This window comes from Cydia amplana, chromosome Z (assembly GCF_948474715.1).
Source record: "Cydia amplana chromosome Z, ilCydAmpl1.1, whole genome shotgun sequence".
NCBI lineage: Eukaryota > Metazoa > Arthropoda > Insecta > Lepidoptera > Tortricidae > Cydia > Cydia amplana.
Window position 1 is genome coordinate 27,306,531 of NC_086096.1, and position 21,835 is coordinate 27,328,365.

The window sequence follows — 21,835 nt, forward strand, 5'->3', positions numbered from 1 at the left end:
ATCATACAGAAGATATTAATTTAATAATATATATAAATGTTATGGGACAATCTTACCCAAATTAACAAAGCCCCACAATAAGCTCAAGAAGGCTAGTGTTGTGATATATACTAAATACACACATGGAAAACACACACCCATGACTCAGGAACAGATATCTGTGCTCATCACATAAATAAATATTGTCGGGATTCAAACCGAGGGCCATCGGCTTCATTGGAGGTTTACTAAGCCAGGTCTCTCAAGTTATTTAAATCTGATTTTATTATAAGAGAATTAAGTTACTGTCATTATAATCACTTTTAACTCCGTCCTTTTAAATTAAGACTGCTGTTGAAATTAACAGCGGTGACATTAACTAATATTATGTTATAAACTAAAATAGATGTTGTATTAAAGAAAAAGTGATAAAGCTAAAGATGCTGCTTTTTCTTTAATACATGTGATATCTATTTTAGTTTGTAATTTATATGCACTAGTGTAACTACTTAAAAAAAACAAATCAAAATATTTAATAAAAACAATTTGAGTTGTTCGCAAAGTTGTGTACTTCTTCGTTTATTCTGCATTTAAACTTTTATGGCAGGCAGATTATCAAGATGAAGTGGGCCGGGACCAATGGATGCCTGTTTCTCAGCAAGCGGTGTCCAACTGCTAAATTACCCCGGTGTTATCAGTATGGGCTATCATTAAAGCCGGGTAAGTGAAATTTGTTTACATTATTTATAATAACCTCATCACTATCAGATAAAATAATACTGTGAGTACCTGGGACACCCTTAATATACCAATTGTATGAATTTATAAAAAATACTAATAGATATTGTTAAAAAAAATCTAGGGTATAAAAGGAAGAATTGTCCAGTCAAATTTTATTTGTAATATATGGGTCTTCTTACCTCATTGAAATTTTAAAATAAATAAATATGTACATAAAACATTTACAGTTAAGGTTGTTCTGGCCCCCACTCTATACACAGTCTTCCTTATATGTAGGTATAGGTAGGTAGGTATTCTACAAGAAGTTTACATATATGTATACATAAATGATGCTAAGTAGTACCTAACTAGTATTTCAGTAAATACTTAGCAGGGCTCTTCTCAAAAAAGTAGTTATACATACATTGTACATTAGAAGTAAAGCACATTAACCCATTATCATATTTTATAAATTACTAAAAATTTCATTCTGCATTCCAGGGGTTTTCGATGCACACATGTGACCCTTCATGGGCCATAGGAATATGAAGACCGCTTCTTGTATATCTTTTCCATCACGGAACAATGGTATTCCGGACCTTTGGGAGGCGTGCGCGGAGCCGTAGGCAACACGTGAGTCCCTTTTGACACTTAATGAAATCTAGGGGTAAACCAAGCGGATGCTGCCCTTGCCCGCGTCATGGGACGCACGCAGAGGCAGCATCCGCCAGGGTGTAAGGACTATTGAGAGTTGATGGTATCTAAAATTAACTAGAGATTGCCTTTTTATCCTGTTAGGAGGTTGATATATTAATCAGTAAGTATATTTAATGTTTTCCATGTGTGTAAAAAAAATTGTGGAATAATAATCTTAACCAGTTTATTCTAATCCGAAAATATTTTAATTTTAAACTGCCTCTTAGCCCAGTCGGTAGTGACCCCGCCAATGAAACAGGAATTTCCGAGCTCGAATCCTGGTAAAGGTATTTATTTGTGTGTTTATCACAGATGATCCGGAGTAATGAATGTTTTATATTATTCTATCTATTATATAATTATATCTTCATCTTACTAGATATTCCTACAAATAAGCTTTATTTAGCTTTCTATTGGACTAGGTCGATTTGTGTCTTAGCTTTAAGGTTTTTTACAATATAAATATATAAGTAGAATATAAAAACATTCACAAAACAATAAAAAATATATAAACATATTATTAAAAAAACTAACCTAGAGTGCCGCCAGCAGCGGGGCAAGGCCCAAGCTGCCGGTGGTCAAGGCCGCAGTGAGAGGAATCGACGTACTATACGCGCCGTGTCCAAGATATTTATTAATCACTAGCTTCTGCCCGCGACGTCGTCTGCGTGGGATGATGACGGTGATTGAAAAAAACTACTCCTTTCTCGGGGCCCAAACTATATCCATACCAAATTTAGTCGAAATCGGTTCAGCGGTTTAAGCGTCAAGAGGTAACAGACAGACTTTTACGCGCATTTATAATATTAGTATGGACGTATGGATTATTTATTTATTTAATTTACTAAGCCTTACATTACCTGCTTATTTCCAGAGTTTATAGAAGATGTGTATACCTACTCTAAAATATCCATGATTTGAATTTGACTTCCTTTTTAACAAGCTTTTATTAGGTCTACCTGTATGTTACTAACTATGTAATGGAATCTAAGGTAACCATCTTCCAAGGATCGTAGTGTCATGAAAGTTGGCAGCTGTATGTAGTTCTGATGACAATACAATAATATGGTACTGTCGAACTGATCTGATGATGGAGACAGGAGGTGGCCATAGGAACTCTCGACCTGTATGTAACTAACATGTAATGAAATCTAAGGTAACTAATTTAACCATCTTCCAAGAATCGTAGCGTCATGAAAATTGGCAGCTATATGTAGTTCTGATGACAATACAATAATATGGTACTATCGAACTGATCTGATGATGGAGACAGGAGATGGCCATAGGAACTCTGTGAGGAAACAACGCAACCTAATTGTGTTAGGGGTTTTTAGAATTGTCTCGATGAGTATTAGTTGTCTGTCGTAAGAAAAGTACAGTCAGCTATAAAAGCTTGTACCAAAAATTAAATTTTTGCTAAAAACTTATTTATTTAGGGTTCCGTACCCAAAGGGTAAAACGGGACCCTATTACTAAGACTCCGCTGTCCGTCCGTCCGTCTGTCACCAGGCTGTATCTCACGAACCGTGATAGCTAGATAGTTGAAATTTTCACAGATGATGTATTTCTGTTGCCGCTATAACAACAAATACTAAAAAGTACGGAACCCTCGGTGGGTGAGTCCGACTCGCGCGTGTCCGGTTTTTTGTAACTTCGTATTAAAGTGAAACAGAAATTAACAACAACTGGCGTTTGGTTTTCAGATACGGGATCATGTCAATTACGTGGACGAGTCGTATGGTGGAACAACCTACGACGCCTTTATATGGAGCAACAGCGTTAGTCGAGACTACTTCGAGCCGCTGGCATGTGTGCCCATCAGCGAAATAGTGTACATTAGGTCAGTTATAATTTAATAATTTAGGTATATAAATATATTTGGTGTTCCTAATCACGCACTACGATACCACAGTAATATTAATAAGCATGTGTGTGTGTGTGTGTGTGTGTGTTTTTTTCTAATTAATTCACACACACACAATCAATTAATCGTTTAGTTAGCGCATCATCGTAAAAATGATTTACTTACAAAATTGTTGAATGACGCTAGATGTAAAATGTGGATGACTGAAAAAATAGGAATAAATTAGTATTGTACAATACAAGCATAAGGGAGTACTACGCTAATTATACGGTTTAACTTACGTATTTTTAGTCTCTCGCGCTTAGTGTTAGTATGACTATTGTATGAGTATGACTCATGATATGTATTACAAAATTTATAACTTTTATAAGGAAGTACCTTCGTAGCGCTTAATTGTACGTCTTTTTACTGAGGAGAGATGACTTTTTGCATTAACTCAAAAGACGCTGGACCGATCATGTTCGACTAGTTTTCATTTAAAGAATTTATTAAGTTTTTTTATCGTTCGGAGCGTTTTTTTTCCGAAACTATCCACTTTATCAAAAATGGTTGTTGGGTTACAGTAAAAAAAAATATGATTTTTTTTGTATCGTAGCCTATTTTTTTATTTTTTTATCGTTCTGTTGCCATGCATATTTTATGTATTTATGCCAAATTGCTGCTTTCTAGCATTCACGGTAACGGAGAAGAACCGCGGACGGACAGACAGACGGACATGGCGAAACTATAAGGGTTCCTAGTTGACTACGGTACTCGAAAAAGATAGCCTTTTTATTCTTTCAGAAGGCTGATATATTCATCGGTATTATTAACTCGAAATAATCGCTAATAACCCAATAATAATAATCGAAATCCCCCATGATGAGAATCTCGTGAAGGCCGAGAAGGACAAGTCCAGTAAGTACCTAGATTTGGCTTACGAGATAACCGCCATGTGGGATGTTGATTCGACGATCATTGTCCCGATAGTCGTTTCAGTGAACGGTCTAATAGCGAAGAGTCTCGACCAACATCTTGAGAGACTCTCGCTAGGTGGTTGGATCAAGGGTCAGATGCAGAAGGCGGTGATCTTGGACACGGCGCGGATAGTCCGCCGGGTCCTCACTCTGCGGCCCTGACCACCGGCAGCTTGGGCCTTGCCCCGCTGCTGGCGGCACCCTTGGTTAGGGTTTTTATAATGTGTTTATATGTATGTTTTATTGTTTTGTAAGTGTTTTTATATTTTACTTTTATATTCATATTCCAGTCGTCCCTGTTCAGTGCTACATCCAGCCTCTCAAGAAGGAGTCCAGGCCATCCCGCCATCGCCGACGAGGCCTGCCGGCTCCCCAGCCTCCGCCTTTGCCCAGCAGTGGGACACAGTGAGTTCTGTATAATAATATAATATAATAATATTCATATTATGAATAACCTAACTTGAGACGAAAAATAAATAAAGAAAATAATCGAAATATGTATGTTTTCCATGAGTGTAAAAATAATTTTGTGGAATAATAATCTTAACCAGTTTAATCTAATCTGTAAATATTTTAATTTGAAACTGCCTCCTAGTCAGTAGTGAAGGGTCACTACTGACTGATTGGCAGGGGCCAATAAAATAAGAATTCCCGGGTTTGAATCCTTGTAAGGGTATATATATATATTATATTTGTGTGTTTAGCACAGATACATATATAATACGGAGTTATCTATGTTTTACATTTTTCTATCTCATCTAGTACCCACAATACAAGCATTATTGAGCTTACCGTTTTACTAGGTCGATTTGTGTCAGTTGTTCCATAATTTATATATTTATTTCGTTTATTCATTTCGAATATTAGCTTAGGTTTTTTACAATATGAATAAAAAAAGAAGAATATAAAAACACTTACAAAATCATAAAAAAATATATAGACACGCTATAAGAAAACCAACCTAGAGTGCCGCCAGCAGCGGGGCAAGGCCCAAGCTATAGAATAGAATAGAATCATTTATTGCATATCACAAACCAGTTATAAAGGTGGTACATATTATTGGGTTAGTTTAAGTGACGCCCTGTAAGGACACAGCAACATAAATATACCTATAATACAGTTAACTTAAAATTACTAGGTTAACAAATATACGCGCCGTGTGTATTTATTTATTATTATTTCTTTATTTAATTTACTAAGCCTTACATTACTTATTACCAGAGTTTATAGAAGACGTGTATACCCACTCTAACTAAATTCGTGCTACTTATGGTGAAATATAAATTAACATTATTTAACGTTCGGTTTTTAGATATGGGAACATATCAACTACATCATTAACATGGACGCGTCGTACGGCAGGGCAACCCACGACGCCTTCATATGGATCAAGACTACTTCGAGCAGCGGGCATGTGGTACCAGCGAAATAGCGTAAATTAGGTAGGTAGGTATGTTATAATTATAACTTAATAATTTATATAAATATATTTTGTGATCTTAATCATACACTAAACGACCCCACAGTAAGATCAATAAGCCTGTGTGAGTGTGTGTGTGTGTTTGGGAGCTACGTACTACAGACAGACATAGATGCACATGTTACGTCAGGGGTTTATTAATGGTTTAACGCAGCGGTCGGCAACAGGCGGCCTGCTTATCTTTCGCTTGCGGCCCGGCCCGCGAGCCTTGCTGGCTATTTTGTATGTAATATTGACAAACGACAATGTCTGCTAAATTCACAAATATTAATAAAGTGCGGCCCACTTCAACATTGTTAACAACTATGTAGTTATGTGGCCCTTAGCTGCTAAAAGGTTTCTCATCACGGAAACGATTTACGAAATATTTCGAATGATCCTAGAGTTAGACTAAGAAAAGACTGCAACGATTTTGATAACACACGCAGTGTAACTGTTATTTTAAACGTCAAACTTCTATGAAATTATGACGCATAAATAACATTTACCTACACTGCGCGTGCTATCAAAATCGTTGCAGACTTATCTTGGTCTAACTCTAGTTATCAAATGCGGAGGACGGAAAAAAATAGGAATAAAGTTGTATCTTAATTTATATTATTATCCCTGACAGAACGGCAATAATTGCCGCTTATTGTATATGCATTTAGGGTGAGAGACTCTTCGTTTGTTTGTGTTATTTACAAATAAATGTTTCCATTGCGGCCTTCAGGAAAGGTTGCGTAAAACCAGCTATGGTTTTTAGGCAGATATTATCCCACTATTAATATAATGTGCTTATAATAATTTTAGAAGACTCCGGGTATCCACTGCGGGAACACGGAACACCTTATGATTTCTGCAACCGGCGCCGCAGAAGACTCCCCGAGGCTATAACGCCATGCAAAAGATGGCGCGCTGCATTTGGTATATTAAAAGGTAACTTTGTGTTATGGACACTGATTTCTGCAGTTAACCATCCATTGTGTAGATTTGCATTGGGGGTGACGAGAAAGCTGTTTCATTGGCCGACAGATCCAACAACCATCGGCTATAGGTCATAATATAGGCTTATATTTAGATACGATTTCCCCAGGCACGCGCATTGTTGGTGTGTGTCTGTTTCCCGGCGACACTTCAACGTCATGTAACTATTACACGTCGAAAACTTTCAAAATGGCGAAGTCATTGTAAACTAGCGTCTAAAGAAAATAAAAATCATAAAATTAGTATTCTAAATCAGCGGTCGGCATCATTTTAGCAGCCAAGAGCCACATAGTAGTTAAAAAGTTGAAGCGGGCCGCACTTTGTTAATATTTGTGACTTTATCAAACATTGTCGTTTGTCAATATTACATACAGCATTTCAGCAACCTTGATTTATATTTAGTACCTACTAGTTTAGTACTTAGGATAAAAAACATATGTTACAAGCATGCCGTGTTTGCCTGTAATTGGGTGAATACTCTAGCAATATTATTTTATAACTTGTTATTTATAAGTATTTTTTGTATTGCACCTGTTGGCGAACCTAATAAATAAAAAAATAAATACAAAATAGCCAAGGGGGCTCGCGGGTCGCAAGTGAGAGGTTCACGGGCCGCCTGTTGCCTACCGCTGTTCTAAATAATAATGAAATTCCTAGTAATGTAATGAAGATGTCAAACAGTAGTAAGTATAGTAATAATTCTAATACCAGTTCTTATGATGTTTCAGTTACACCACCACCATGGCCACTACTGTCTGATCTGTGATCCCTGTTGTGCCTATACGCGAAGACCGTACTTCCGACGACGGCGATGAAAATACCACTGCCGGCTTTTCAAGGAGCTACATTACCAGCTGATATAATAATGCAACTATTACCCAATGCCCCGTACCTAGTATAGAAGAAGACTAAGACTTATCTACTATATTAGCAGAGGCTAGCAAACTAGTCCTATTTCCTATGAGGCCATAACTTCACGCCACGAGGGAGTATGGAGTAAGGTGATATGAGTATAATGCTCTAAAACAGTATGCTGTGGCTGTGGTAATTATTAAATTCAACATAGAAAGCCAATGTAAGGCATAAGAATAATAAGGCACATATATTTGAATCGCCTCCTTTACAGGAATAAATTGTGTGATTTATTGTACCTGCTAGATATATTAATACTTGATTAGCAGCACTAAGAGTTGTATGGGCCAAGTTGACTACGGATGGAGCAATATACCTAGCAGGTACAATAAATTACATTTGTTTCTGGGGGATTTAAAATATGTGCCTTAACCAAACGCAGATTGTGCCGATTGTGTTGTTAACTATGAGGACGCTAGGAAAAAATGTTGCATAACTTTCTCTAGTATAGTTCTGAATATGTGACCATCGATATAAATGTTGTAGATATACAAAGATAGATAGAATACTTTAAAATTTAAAGATGTATAATGTGAGTGTTTATTGTTTAACATGTATGTTTTGTTCAAAATTCCATGGCAGAATTTTGTTTCAAAACAATCAGTGCAGTATAGTATATAACGATAACCAGACATGTTACTCGTCAAGGAATAATTACATACGAACGAAATATATAAGACTTGTAATGTAAAAATCTAAATGTTATATCTGAGTTGTGCCTTAAAAATGTACCAAATAATTTTACAAGGTTAGCTAGGTTATTTTATTTCTTACTCTTGTATGTGCAAATAAACATAGTCAATGATTGATTAGTCAATAATATGTAAATGATATTAGAGTGAGACCAAGATAACTATGCAGCGATTTTTATAGCACAGACGTGTAAGTGTAATTTTAAACTTCAAACTTCTATGGAATTATGAATTTAAATAACATTTGCACGTCTGTGCTATAAAAATCGCTTAATATCTTGGTCTGACTAACTCTTTAGAATGTAATGTAGACAATAAGTGAGGAGGAGGAAGCTTCTGCCCATTAGCCGCCTGTTTGTGCATGTGCTGAATGTGTTAGTCCCGAATTTTATAAATTTTAAATATAATTATACAATTAGGACCCGGACGGGATGTCGTTAATCCCATGGAGAATGGGCCGCGCGCTGATGTGGGACGCTACCTGCGCCGACACGTTGGCAGCGTCCTACATTCAAGCAACCAGCAGAAATGCCGGGGCAGCGGCGGACGCCCGAGAGCGAGCTAAGGCCTATAAATACAGCTGTCTCGGCGCCAACTACGAGTTCGTAGCTTTTGGCGTCGAGATACTCGGACCGTGGGGTAGAGGAGCGCGGGCTCCTGAAGGAGCTTGGTAAGCAGTTAAGGGAGGCAACAGGGGACTCTCGCGCAGGCAGCTTTCTCGCGCAAAGGATTGCCATCGCTATAGAGCGCGGGAATGCTGCCTGCGTGATGGGCACCTTGTCGAGGGGCCTAGGCTTAGAAGGTAGGTTTTAGGGATTTTTTTATCAGGTTTAGTTTTAGTTATTTTATTTTATAAGGTACTTAAGTATTAAGTTTGTATTAATTACGTTAAATAAACATTTTGAAATATTATACCATTTTAACTCTTTACCAGGCTGACATTTCGAAAATGACAATCGAATGTCTGTCTTACTCATCGAAAATAGAACACATGTTTGAAGTGCCGTACGTGGGAAATATAACCCTTAGCCTGGTGAAGGGTAAATTTTTTTACACAAATAATTAGAATGATTGCTGTATGTACTGTGATAAATAAAACAATGTTAATGTGAAGGCAAACTTTTTATTGAAAATCTCCCAACTACGTGTTCGACCACTGCCCAACGATCTGCGAGATATAGTCGCGGCACGGAAGTACTGATAAAAATAGCTAAATTCAACAAAATATACTTTACGTGTAATTTTTTTATTTTTTATTTTAACAAAAATAGGACAAACCTCCCTACATTATACATATACCTACACTTTCAATAAAGAATATTTCAAATCAGTCTAAGCAAATAAAGTTATAACATTAATGTTAAAACAAGACCATAGTTTTTTTCACCGCATCATTTCGCGGGTGTATAAGTGGTCATTGACTTCGATCACCTTCATCTCCAGCACCATCTCATCTTCTTGTGGCTCCTGTTGCGGTTGACCGGGTTGGAGTTGTGATTAGTCGACGGACCGGCGCGGCTGGTGGACTGGGAGTCGTGGGCAGGATAGCCCTATGAGGCGCTGCCAGACATGCTCTGGAGTCTGTGGAAATGTTAATAAAAACAAGAATTATATTTAGATATATTATTAATTATTGTATTAAACCATACCCCAGTGAATGGTGTGAAATTGAAATTAAGTTTCTGTGTCTAATCTAATTATTCTTATTTGTTATAATTTAGACATTTGCAGACCTTTAAAGCATGAGGTGTAGGATATATGTATAAGTATGTAGCCAGCCTACTTGGCATCTAGGTGAGTAGGTACCCATGTACCTAGTTGGCGTTGGGCAGGCACTTTTATTTGAATGAAAGTATGAAAGCGAAAGGAAATCATAGATTATGTATGAGACACAATCAGCATAGTTTAATGAGTACGAAACGTTGCTGTGGTCCAAATCAGTAAAAATGCCTACCTTTGTTGGCCTCCATATCATTATAGAAATTTCCATTTTCCAGCAATAGCTGGAAGCTAATAAGCTTGAATATATTCCTTGCTGGGGTGCTCACTGTAGGTTCATTGTGATTCCTACTAGTCTGGAACTAAAAAACACATGAATTAGAACATATTTCCCTAAAATAACCGGCTACAGGAGCTGCAGACAATCAATAGGCTATTTGACCTTAAGAACTTACAAAGTAATAAAATAAATCACTTTTGAGAAAATATCAATAATAGGTAGAATTAAAATTGTCCTTTAAACTGTTAAAATATTTTTTTTAAGTAAAAACTACAACTGTTCACTGTTTAACTAGTATCTTATTCTTAATTTTGTTTCATACGTCGAGCGAGAGTAACCAAAAGTATGCAACGAAACTATTATGTCGTTTCGAAAGTCATCGGGTACTAGGAAGTAATTTATATGTTTGGTTCGTATAATTTTCTTGATAAAACCAACTAAAATAATTAAAAGTAGGTACATTGTGATACATAGTTTCAAAAAGTCGTCAAGTACTTCAATTATAAGGGTAATTTCTTCTTGCTTGGAAAGTTTTTTTTAAAGACAAGATAAAGATTTTCTTACCTTTTTAATGTAAATACAAATTTTATAATATTAAAATATGTGGTACAACAGAACATCAAGACAGCCATAAGACAGTAAACAAAGTGTTTGACATTGACAGTCTTGACACTACTGGCTTAATCTATTAAAATTAAATTCGAAAAACAGCAAAAAAAATTAAATTGGTATTAAAACTTATCCTACGAAGGTTTTTAGTATCATTGAACGTTATAAGTACGTAAAACTAATTATTTAAGTATATCTAACTCAGTTTTAAGCAAATTATTAATTTACCGGTTTTATGTCCCAGCGTGGGATGCGAAGTGTGATGCTCACTTTACGTAAGGTTCGTTCATTCCATTCACGTCGGTCAATTCTATGGATTCGAAAGACGTAAGCCGAAACGAAAGAGTTTCGCGGTTAGGACAAGTTGGTTCGTTCGAAATCATTTTCGTGCGGATGGCGCTCGATCGTTCGATTTTCACGGTAGCAGCCCTGTACTTGGATGGGTGACCGTTTTTTGCTTGTTTTGCTCTATTTTTGTTGATGGTGCGGAACCCTCCGTGCGCGAGTCCGACTCGCACTTGGCCGGTTTTTTGTAGTAGCACACTATCGCACCGCACCGCGACCTTGGTGCGTCGCACCCATAAGTGAGAGCCAGAAACAGATATCTCTTTCTCGCTCACACTTATGGGTGCGACGCACCAAGGTCGCGGTGCGGTGCGATAGTGCGTTACCACTTAACCTAAATCAACACACCTTATTCAAAACTGTAAGAGATATCTCTTTCTCGCTTTCACTTATGAGTGCGGCGCACTAAGGTCGCGGTGCGGTGCGGTAGTCTGTTTAATCGCATATTAAATTGGCTTATCCAAAATTAACCATACGATATAATAACGTGAGATATCCGAACGATTACAAGAAAATTCTGTCAAATTTGCCATAATTTTGCTGTCAAACAGTGTCATTCTTTTATGTCAATATTGTCTAATCTTGGTCTAAAGTTTCGTTTCGTATGATCTTGTCCTTGACCAAATCTTGTGCTAACAATTCAAAGTTTTGAATAGAATAACATCGAAAAAAACCCTTTTATAAATGCGTTGCTTCCTACGCATGAATATATTATAATCGTTTTTTTTTCAGACATTGCCGTGTTAAAGCCCGCAAGGAACCTAAAAAAATGAACCCCAAAAGCCCCGAGGCGAGAAATAGAGACGAAAGGCCTTTTGATGGAATGATCATATCCGATTCTAATTGCCTTAACACATTAGACAGCCGGAGTTCCTGCCCTATTTGCGGCAAGTCCCGAATGTATTTTTGCTACACATGTTTTGTGCTCGTATCACACCTTGAAGGGAAAGTGCCATTCTGCAAAGTAAGTTATTAAGAATGAGCCATTCTATTTATTATTATCAAAACAAGTTAAATTAAATGGAGATGTCAAAGAGATGATACCTGGTGAGGAAGATAGTGGACTGATGGACTAAGGGCCACTTGTGTGGCATAGTAGTAGATTTTACATCATGATCGGTGTCTTAACTTAATTCACTGCTACATGTATTCCTTTGCTTGAATATACGAATTGAATCACATAGTCTACTTTTTGATTTTGAAAAGTTAGGTTAATGACTACTACAAATATTGGAACATTATGGTATTAAAACTTTGCCATTAAACTTCACATTTTAATTTTGTTTACAGTTGCCATTGAAGGTGGATATAATTAAACACAAAAGAGAAATAGATGGTAAAAGTACAGCAGCCCATGCAGCAGTTTTAGCTCCCGAGGATGTCAATATTTATACATACCCCAACGTACCTAGCTATGAAAATGATGGCCGGACAGTGCTCTTGTATCCATGTAGTGACGCTACTTCTGTGAATGAGCTGTTTATGGACAAACAGGATTCTCTGTCTTACTCTGAATATGTTTTATCTCAACTACCACATGGATACAATGTGGGTACATTAATGACCCAAGTATTCCCAAACAACAGACAAAACTCTAAAACTATACACCACACAGAGAAACTACCTGTGGATCGTGTAGTTCTCATAGACAGCACATGGAACCAGAGTCGTGGGATATATGGAGATGAAAGATTGCACAAGCTACCTAAAATAGTTCTACAGAAACGTGCCTCACAATTCTGGCGTCACCAGAAAGGAAGTCCTCGGTGGTACTTGTCCACTATTGAAGCCCTTCACCAACTTGTGCTTGAGCTGCATGTGTGTGCATGGGGCTGTAGTGAACATTACAAAAATAATCTCACTTTAGAATTTCCTGTTCATAGTTCATCAGAAAATCATACACAATGCATACCTTACGATGGTCAATATGATAATTTATTGTTTTTTTTCAAGTATATGTATGAAAAACTACATACTTTGTATAAACATGAGGATTTATTAGCATATAAAAGACCTATGAAGTAGAAATAAATGCTTTTATTGAGTAGTATTTATTTTATTTTTGAACACTATTAATCTTAAGCCCCGACTCCATATTGCGCGGCAAGCTATCGAACATTGGCTCGCGAGGCAGCCGCGCGCAATCGATACCGGGCTGGCTCGCGAGCCAACTCGATCATTCGCTCGCTCGAACGCGGCTCGCGACGAACCATTCATTGTCGGTGTTTCGGCGCGCGGCAAAGGAATGTTCGCGCGCAGTTGGGACGGATGTGTACATATTTCAGTTGGCTCGCGAGCGCGGCAGCAGACATGGATAATGAAAAGTGTCGTACTTTAATTAAATTATACGGAACTAAACAGTTTCCATGGAATAGTAAATGTAGTGATTATCGCAACAGATCATTAAGAAGTGATGCATGGAATTAATGCTTTTAAAATGTGAAATTTTGTAATGTAACATCGACTTCATATCTCATGTCTTCCATAAGTCTCACACCACCATGTAGTATTCTATTCATAAACATCTTTTTCGTCCACCATCGAACTTTCCGTTTAGGTTTCTTGTGAATAATATGATAAATAATTATACAAGCGCCTCAAATTGTTACTCACGCCACTCGCCTTTTTTGACCCCTCTTAAACAACGGTTGCATAAAATACTATATACAACCTATACCTACTTATTTTTTAATTTAGCAAATGCAACTTTATAGTGTTTATTAATGTCACCAAGTCTTGTAGTGAAATCTAATTTATTTATTTTTTATCAAAATGATATAGTAGGTATGTGTAATATACACTGTAATATGGAATTTTACTTCTATAAGGAGGCATTTGCTAAGTGACAAATACATTAAGTTATTAATATGCTATCTATTAATCTGTAACTACTTATTGACATGTGTTTACTATAGTGTTCAATAATAATAATATTATCTAGTTTTTCTGATTCTGATAGAGTAAAGTATCGCTAGATAAATATGTATTAAATTGACAGGCCTATGAAATTGGTTCAGAGATTTACTGAAAGATAATAAAATGAATTACTTTATATTTCAACATTAGGAAACATTAGGTATTATAACTTTTACTTTCAATTAGTATGTATTTATTCCATTTATTAGATTTAACTTCATATTAAAGTAACTTAAAGATGACTGAAAATTGGATTTCTTTTGTTAAAAAGATATAAACATTACTACTTGTATTATGTTTATTAAAAAATATGCTAGCAATATATGCAACAAAAATTTGGACTAGGATTTTTACTTTTGGTGTTTTACAAATGTATTTTATTTTATTAAAATAATAATTAACATGGGAAAAAAAAAACTTGTATTTTAATTGTTAGCTGTTACAAAATTATGGTGAAAGTGAAGTTACAGCACTATTGCTACTGTGTTATAGTTATATTTACCTACATTTAGTAGCCTAGTATTTTTGAGGTAACTTTGTATGCCGGCCTCTGGATGTTACAAACGGACGTGTGCTGCTGTCGTCACTGGAATGGTCGTTTTTAGTGGTCTCCTTAGTGTATTGGTTGTAATCGTCTGCTGAGAAATCTGAAATTAAATCTAGATTATGTGGTGTCCCTAAAGGTTTTAAAAATTGAGTGTGGACAATTTTCTTGACACTTGGCTTGTTGATATCTTGTATTTCGTAGCATACTGAGCCAATCTTCTTTAATATTTTAAATGGACCTTTAAACCTTGGCGTGAGCTTGGTGTCTGTTGGTTTATACCATTCGTACACAACAAAGCTGCCTTCCTTGAAATTATGTTCTAGTCGTCTTAAATCATATTTTTTCTTGTTATATAAGTGTATGTTTTCTATCCTCTCTAGTGCCAATTTCCTTGCTTCTGTTAAGAGGTCTAATTGATGGCATCTGTCACTGTCCTCAATTAGTGTTCCAATATGGATTTCATTAGGAGGTATTCTCGGATGGATCCTGTCCGCAGCGCCATGTAAGAATTGAAACAACGTTTTCGGCCATAATCAAAGAGAATATAATCTCTCTCAACTTACTCTAACCTAATCCTATTTCTATCTCTTTCATTCAATCAATCATCCTTCCCTTTCTTTCTAAGGTATCTTCAATCATACTGTCTCGCTCACTCAATACGTTTCGTTTTACACAGTAACTAATGCACCTTACATTTGTAATAGAGGCAGATTGTTATGTAGCATAGCAACATTAAATTTACTGCCATCTTTCCACAGAAGATTAAAACTTTTAGAACGCCATTTGACTTTGATCCTTATTCTTTCACTGATATGTGTTAAAGTGTTAAATTTGTTTATAGGTAAAAATAACGCCATCTAGTCGAGACTAGGCCCAAGGTGGTGCAATCTTTTCAGTTTTCAGCCTGGCAACGTCAGGTTTCTTGAAGCCTGGGAGACCTACAAGGATCAAAAATCAAACTGCGGTCTAACAATTACGTTTGCAATACTACACTCTTCTTAAGATCCTGGTCTATTGAGTTAATTCACAATTAGGACAGCATATAATGATGTTGATAAAATAATAGGAGGCATAATGGCTTATACATTATGTATTCGGGTTATTTCCAAATCAAAACCAGTTTCCTTTCAAATGTTTTTTCACTTGTACATCTGAGCTTCCCGCAATAAAAACTTACTTTATTTAGTTTTAGATTTAGTGTGCTAAATGAATTACAATAAAAAAAAAAGACATGTGTAAAGGCAATTAGCATGTGTTAAGTCGTGTTAGTTAGACAGTAACAAATTAATAACGTCTTAAATTTGGCATAGTAAGCTATGGTGTATGTAACCGGCCTTGTGTAAATGAATAAAAATTACTTCGTTAGAATGGTTAATAATTATGCTATCTTCACGATTGGACAATTTCGAGTCATAAAATAACTTGAACATGTTTTTAAAGAGCCGTGTCTTTCCCAAAAATCACTCGCCCGTCCCATAAATGTAGCGCGCAGCGCCTATTTAGCACAAACGCCTGTATTTATAATGAATACAGATACAGACTATATGTAATCAGAATCATACATAATATTTCGCTTACAACGCAGGTTGGTACTATTTATACATTCATTGACGCAACAGTTAACTATGTATTTAAATATATAAATATACATGTGTTGCTAGCCATATTGCTACTATTTTTTTCAGTAACTGACACATGGTGATGAATTTTTATAAATAACATAAACACAATTTAAAAGCTGGCGCCACACATGACCGAAGAGTAGGTACAGCCTAGGTCTAAGGCAGTGAATAATAAACTTAATTTTTGTTTTTCTCTCTTATTTTGTCTATGTTCTATAAGTAAAATTGGGATAGCCAGCCAGATAACGTTCAATTACCATTTTACTTAATTTACACCTATTTTCTTACTAAATTATTTTACATCTAATAATCATAAATTGTTTTTTCTCTTGCCCAGATATTAAATGTTCCAAGGTGTTTTTTACCATATTTGATAAGTACCTATTCCATGATTGTCAACGAAAACTTTTTACTGGTACAGTCGCCATCAGATATATCGGAGCATTCGGAGCGGCCGAGGTGCTCAAAAATATGTGAACATGCACTCTAACGCCTTGACAATAGAGACATCTTCAGATATTTGTGCTTTACTATTATGATTACTACATGTGTTTATAGCGCATTTTAATAAAATTCTGTACATAATACCTACTTACTAAATCGCTGCAATAGCAGATTGAATGCTAACACATTCGCCTTTGATTAGGACTCGTTCCACTTGACAAAAGCGGCAAAAAATCTTGCACTAAATCACACAGACGCGATCTTTGATCACGCCATCTACACCCCTCACTACACGTAGATTGATGATTTCAAGCCGTCATGTAATATTAGATTAGATAGATACACACTGAACATTTCTACCTCCTAACTATTGGGGTTACCTCTTTAATACTAAAAGGAAAAATGACACCCTACGATTACGGGCTCTAAAAATACTAATAAAACAACTCCTCATGTAGTTATTATTACTTGGTTATGAGAAATGCTCTTAAATGCTTCACGATACGATCATCCATTTAGCTGCTAAGTACATATTTCCGTACTAAAGGATTGTTTCAGATGTGTTCATTCAACTTCATTCTAAGAAAAAGTTCCTATATATCCCCCAAGTAAGACAGCTGCAGAAGATGGCGCTGTAGGCGCTATAATGTTTTGTAAACTTAATTTTTCAATATGTAAAGTTCCAAAGCTCCAAAGTCAGAATGGCATCAAGTACTTACTACATACATACTAGGAATATTCAATCTATCTGTAGCTAAAGTGTCATTCAATAGAACCTGCTAACTTTGTAAACAAAAGTTACTAGTAATTTGACATTCAGTGACTAATATGGCGGTTTGTTAAATAGTTAGCAAGTTCTATTGAATGACACTTTACGTCCCATTCCTCTTTTAAACCACCCGAAACCAATTGCTTAATGCCGCGTGCGCCGCCGAGAGTGACGCGACCGTCAAGTGGAACGAGACCTGAGGGTTGTTCCTTATAGCTTACGTAAATCTAAGACGAACACGCTGCCGTCACTAGCACTAGCGCCGACTTTGGTGCCTCGCGAGTTCCAGCACACCTCGAATATGCCACCTGTGCCCTTGTACGAGTGTACCAGCCCACCGGTCTGTGTCGACCAAATATGCACACACTTGTCAAAAGAACCACTGGCCAGAAACTTGCCATCGGGCGAAAAGGCCACACTGTAAACCGGTTCTGTGTGCTTTGTTAAAGTGTGTATACACACGCCCCTTTCGACATCCCACAAACGTACAGTGGAATCGAAAGAGGCACTGGCCAAAATAAGATTCATATTTGGATTCTGTGTTCCCGGACCGGTAGGAGACCACTTGATGGTATAAATTTCTTTCGAATGAGCTTGTAAGTCATGAACACATGTATCTTGTTTCATGGACCAGATCTTCAAAGTCATGTCGTCGGAACAGGAAGCCAGTAACTGTCCTTGTGGATCCCACTTTATGGCGTTGACTTCATTCTAAAGGGAAATAAATAAAACAATTATTATATCTGGCTTACAATATCATTAATAAATCATTATCGATTTGTTTCGACGTAATAAGACAATAATAGAATTTGGCTAGAAACTTACAGTATGTCCCTGGAAACTTTTAATAGGCTTATCAACATGGAGTCTGCACACATGGATGCACTGATCTGTAGAACAAGATGCAAAGGATGTGTTCGTTTGCCAGTCCACATCCAGCGCCGGAGCAGAATGGAAGGAAAACTGCTGAGTGCACTGCCCTGACGCAGCATCCCATATTATGGTCGTCTTGTCTACCTGAAATTAAAGTACCATTACATTTTATTAATATTCGAATGACTAAACTGAAACGTGAAACTTTGTTAAGCATCATATTCACCACTTAACATATAACTTACCCCTGCACTCAGAATGTAGTTCCCGCGTTTATTCCATTTCAGGGCAAATATAGGTCCCTTGTGTTGACCCAATGTGGAGGCCAAGGTTCCATCCGTGGTCCAGATGCGGGCGTATCCGTCATATGATCCCGTTGCTAGCAGGTTACCGTCACACTGGAAAACAGCAGGTCCAGAACTCACTCTCCAATCATACATTAAGTAAAAATCATTTGCAATCATACACAGTAACAATCAACATGATAAAATCTTGCACATTTTCAATTCAGACACGGTCATAATATTGTAAGCCGATTCTGTTACTTACATTCCAGTCCAAAGAAGTGACATCTTTGTTACTGGGCACCTCTGCCCCACCTTTCTGGATACAGTGTCTGAGTACCAACTGATTAGGAGTCGTAGCAGGATTGTCAGACATATCCCAGATCCTGATAAGAATAACATCAGTCTTAATAATACATAAATTAATAGCCGTTACTACATTGACTACGCGTAACTACAGCATACTGCTTATGCTAGCTGCACTGTGCTGTTGATGTTAATGACAATATAATTACAAGATAGCTATGTTGCTAGCTAGCGAGACTGTTCCCTGTAAACACAATTAGCCAATTACTGCAACTAAACGTAATTGTTGTAGGGATGTAAAGTATAATATCGTGTTTAACAGCTGAAGTAGATGGCGCAGTAAGGCATCATATACATATATTATGCGCTGTACGGCGCAATCCGCGCAATATATTTTGTGGTAACCAAAGTTACCCCATAATGTACGGAGCCGTACAGGTCCATCTACATTGAAGGTCAAAATTAATGTAGGTACCGTAAAATCAGGTCACTTTAGTTCACAATTTACAACTATGGTCCAAATTCAAGTTCCGGTAAAATATTCAGAAGTTCTTATTATTCAAATTACATATGTTGAGCATATAATTATAATATCGGATCCCTTTGTTTGACATAATTAATTAAAATCATTATAATGTAATAATTGTTAGATTATCAGTAGTCATAATTATGAAACTGTTAACTTTTCCGGATTTGGAAAAAATTACATTTTTGGTACAAGATTTTATTGGTGATTGCACTTTTCTTTCCACAGGCAACTAGTAATCATCGCGACAATTCTAACTACCCCAAACACAATTAAAGTCAATTTTTTTATTCGGTAGACTGAAATGACAGTTCTTAGTATGAACATAAAATGTCATTTCATACTATGAAATGTCATATTAGTCTACCGAATTAAAAAATAGACTTTAGTATGCATTGTTTTATCACCGAGTTCTCATGGCCACCTGTCTCAATCATCAGATCAGCTCCATGTCATCATAATATTGCATTGTCATCCGATTTACATATGTCTGCAAAATTTCAGCTCAATCGGAAATCGAGAAATGGGTCAAATTTAGCTTCCAAGATTTGACCCACACTAACATACTGTACATACTAACAAGACAAGTTAAGTAAAAGCTTGTAAAAATACTATTTACAAAACTTACAAAATGTCTCAATATGCATATGTTCACAAACCTGGCTGTGCTGTCACCCGAGCCACTTGCCAACAGATCAGTACTGGGGTTCCAAGCACAAATAAACACCTCAGACTCATGGCCTCTGAGGACTGTAGCCTTGCTCGCTGGTATTTCTATGGACTGATCAACCTCCATGTTCTCAGGAGCACTCGGAGTCGCCGCGCCCCCAGTTGCCGCTGGCGGGTTACATGCCGTGACCTAGAGATATCAATTAAAACATAATGTTAAACCAAATGTGTCAAAAACTGAATGTAGTGTAGTGTTTCGCAAGGAGGAGGCCTTTGCCACCTGGCAAACGGACACACAAAAATGGAAAAAAAGTGAAATATATGAATATGAATAAAAGATAATGTATAGTCCGACTAAAGGCTAAATATATAGTGTTTCGCAAAAACGAACTTACTTCAACACCATTTTGTTCAGTTCCTGTGCCCTGCTCTACTCTAATAGCTTGTTTTTGTGTGTTATGTGCATTTTGTCGCGCAGCAATTATCTCTGGACTGACGGCATCAATCAAGCTCAAGCTTTCAGTGAGACGTATTTCAGAGCCTAAAATAGAAAAAATATATAGTTATTTGTAGTATACTATTTGACTACCATTCATATGTATTGATATTGAAGTTTGAAGTCACATAGGCAATAATGTATGTCCTGTTAAGTGCATTGCACGCATAAGAACAGCATGCATTCTTTCTCTAGCCCTATTAGCCAGTAGTGTAATAGGTTTGAAACCCAATAAGGGAAATTTGTGTGATGAGCATGGATATCTGTAATCATATATTATTGTTGGTAGCTAGTGCTCACAAGCCTTATTGAGCTTACTGTGAGGCACTGATGCCAATTTGACTCTTTTGTATGTAAAAAAAAGATAATAGGATTTTATTTTGTGGATTGTGCACAAATCACGCGAGGTGTTTTCGGCTACTTTTTGCACAAGCCCTACGTAATATTTACATAGATAATCATCAAAGTATTTTGGATACACATTCATATTAGAGGCAGTTTTTAATCATTTGTTCATAATTATGCATAGTTGTACAATTATTGACTATTAACCGTGTAATATAATAATGTCTGTCAGAACTGGCTGTACTTACCATCTTCCCCATAAGTAATTTCTGCTGTAGTGTATTCCAAACCCTTTTGAAGGATACTCAACAAAGCTGCAGGAGGTACTAAGGCACCATTGATATTACTTTGTGATATATGTGACTCAATACCAAATGTGTATGCAGAGTGATGGAAACCTGCAATGGTTTGGTAATTATAAATTCAATATCTATGAAGTACTGATCTAATATTACATTATTTCAAAGCATAAATAATATAACCATTTCATGTCAACTATACCTGATTCCTGTAGGTAGCGATATACAAGAAAGTTCACTTCATCGCTAGAGTAACTCATTTTTCCACACTTTGAGTGTCCAGAATCCAAAGCTATTGTTTTTTATTACAACATGAACTAACTATAATTCACTTCTGTTTAGACGCACATCAGACTGAATGACTGGCCACTGCTAGGTTAGAAGCCTGTGGAAGGAATAATTGAAATAATTATAAAATATCCAGAATTTATTTGTTCAAGTTTGTTATTTATATCCTTCATATTTTGAACTCGGATTAAGAATAGAATTATGCAAAAGTTCAGAAAAAGGACGAAGTACAT

General features: G+C 36.5%; 2 protein-coding genes and 1 long non-coding RNA gene across 3 annotated transcripts; 1 reads left to right on the forward strand and 2 right to left on the reverse strand.

Annotated features, from left to right (window-relative positions):
- Positions 1-9,406: 9,406 nt before the first annotated feature.
- On the reverse strand, positions 9,407-10,880 carry LOC134661775 (uncharacterized). The gene is made up of 3 exons (XR_010097990.1): positions 10,829-10,880; positions 10,220-10,346; positions 9,407-9,846 (listed from the first exon to the last, which is right to left on the reverse strand). It is a non-coding gene; the product is annotated as an uncharacterized LOC134661775 (long non-coding RNA).
- Positions 10,881-11,913: 1,033 nt separating this feature from the next.
- On the forward strand, positions 11,914-13,260 carry LOC134661770 (tRNA-uridine aminocarboxypropyltransferase 1). The gene is made up of 2 exons (XM_063517955.1): positions 11,914-12,182; positions 12,509-13,260. Exons 1-2 carry the CDS (start codon positions 11,988-11,990, stop codon positions 13,241-13,243), a joined length of 930 nt encoding a protein of 309 aa, XP_063374025.1. The 5' UTR covers positions 11,914-11,987; the 3' UTR covers positions 13,244-13,260.
- A 4,366-nt stretch (positions 13,261-17,626) lies between these two features.
- On the reverse strand, positions 17,627-21,676 carry LOC134661926 (F-box-like/WD repeat-containing protein TBL1X). The gene is made up of 8 exons (XM_063518179.1): positions 21,517-21,676; positions 21,264-21,413; positions 20,570-20,715; positions 20,165-20,364; positions 18,939-19,059; positions 18,635-18,787; positions 18,342-18,533; positions 17,627-18,227 (listed from the first exon to the last, which is right to left on the reverse strand). Exons 1-8 carry the CDS (start codon positions 21,572-21,574, stop codon positions 17,727-17,729), a joined length of 1,521 nt encoding a protein of 506 aa, XP_063374249.1. The 5' UTR covers positions 21,575-21,676; the 3' UTR covers positions 17,627-17,726.
- Between the last annotated feature and the right edge of the window lie 159 nt (positions 21,677-21,835).

Bases quoted from the DNA above. Each gene is read 5' to 3' on its own strand.
- LOC134661770 (XM_063517955.1), top strand. From the start codon at position 11,988: ATGAACCCCAAAAGCCCCGAGGCGAGAAATAGAGACGAAAGGCCTTTT. The intron at 12,183-12,508 runs GTAAGTTATTAA...TTTTGTTTACAG, and splicing joins GGAAAGTGCCATTCTGCAAA to TTGCCATTGAAGGTGGATAT.
- LOC134661926 (XM_063518179.1), bottom strand. From the start codon at position 21,574: ATGAGTTACTCTAGCGATGAAGTGAACTTTCTTGTATATCGCTACCTA. The intron at 21,414-21,516 runs GTATAGTTGACA...AAACCATTGCAG, and splicing joins TCGCTACCTACAGGAATCAG to GTTTCCATCACTCTGCATAC. The intron at 18,228-18,341 runs GTAAGTTTCTAG...ATTTCCCTTTAG, and splicing joins AAAGTTTCCAGGGACATACT to AATGAAGTCAACGCCATAAA.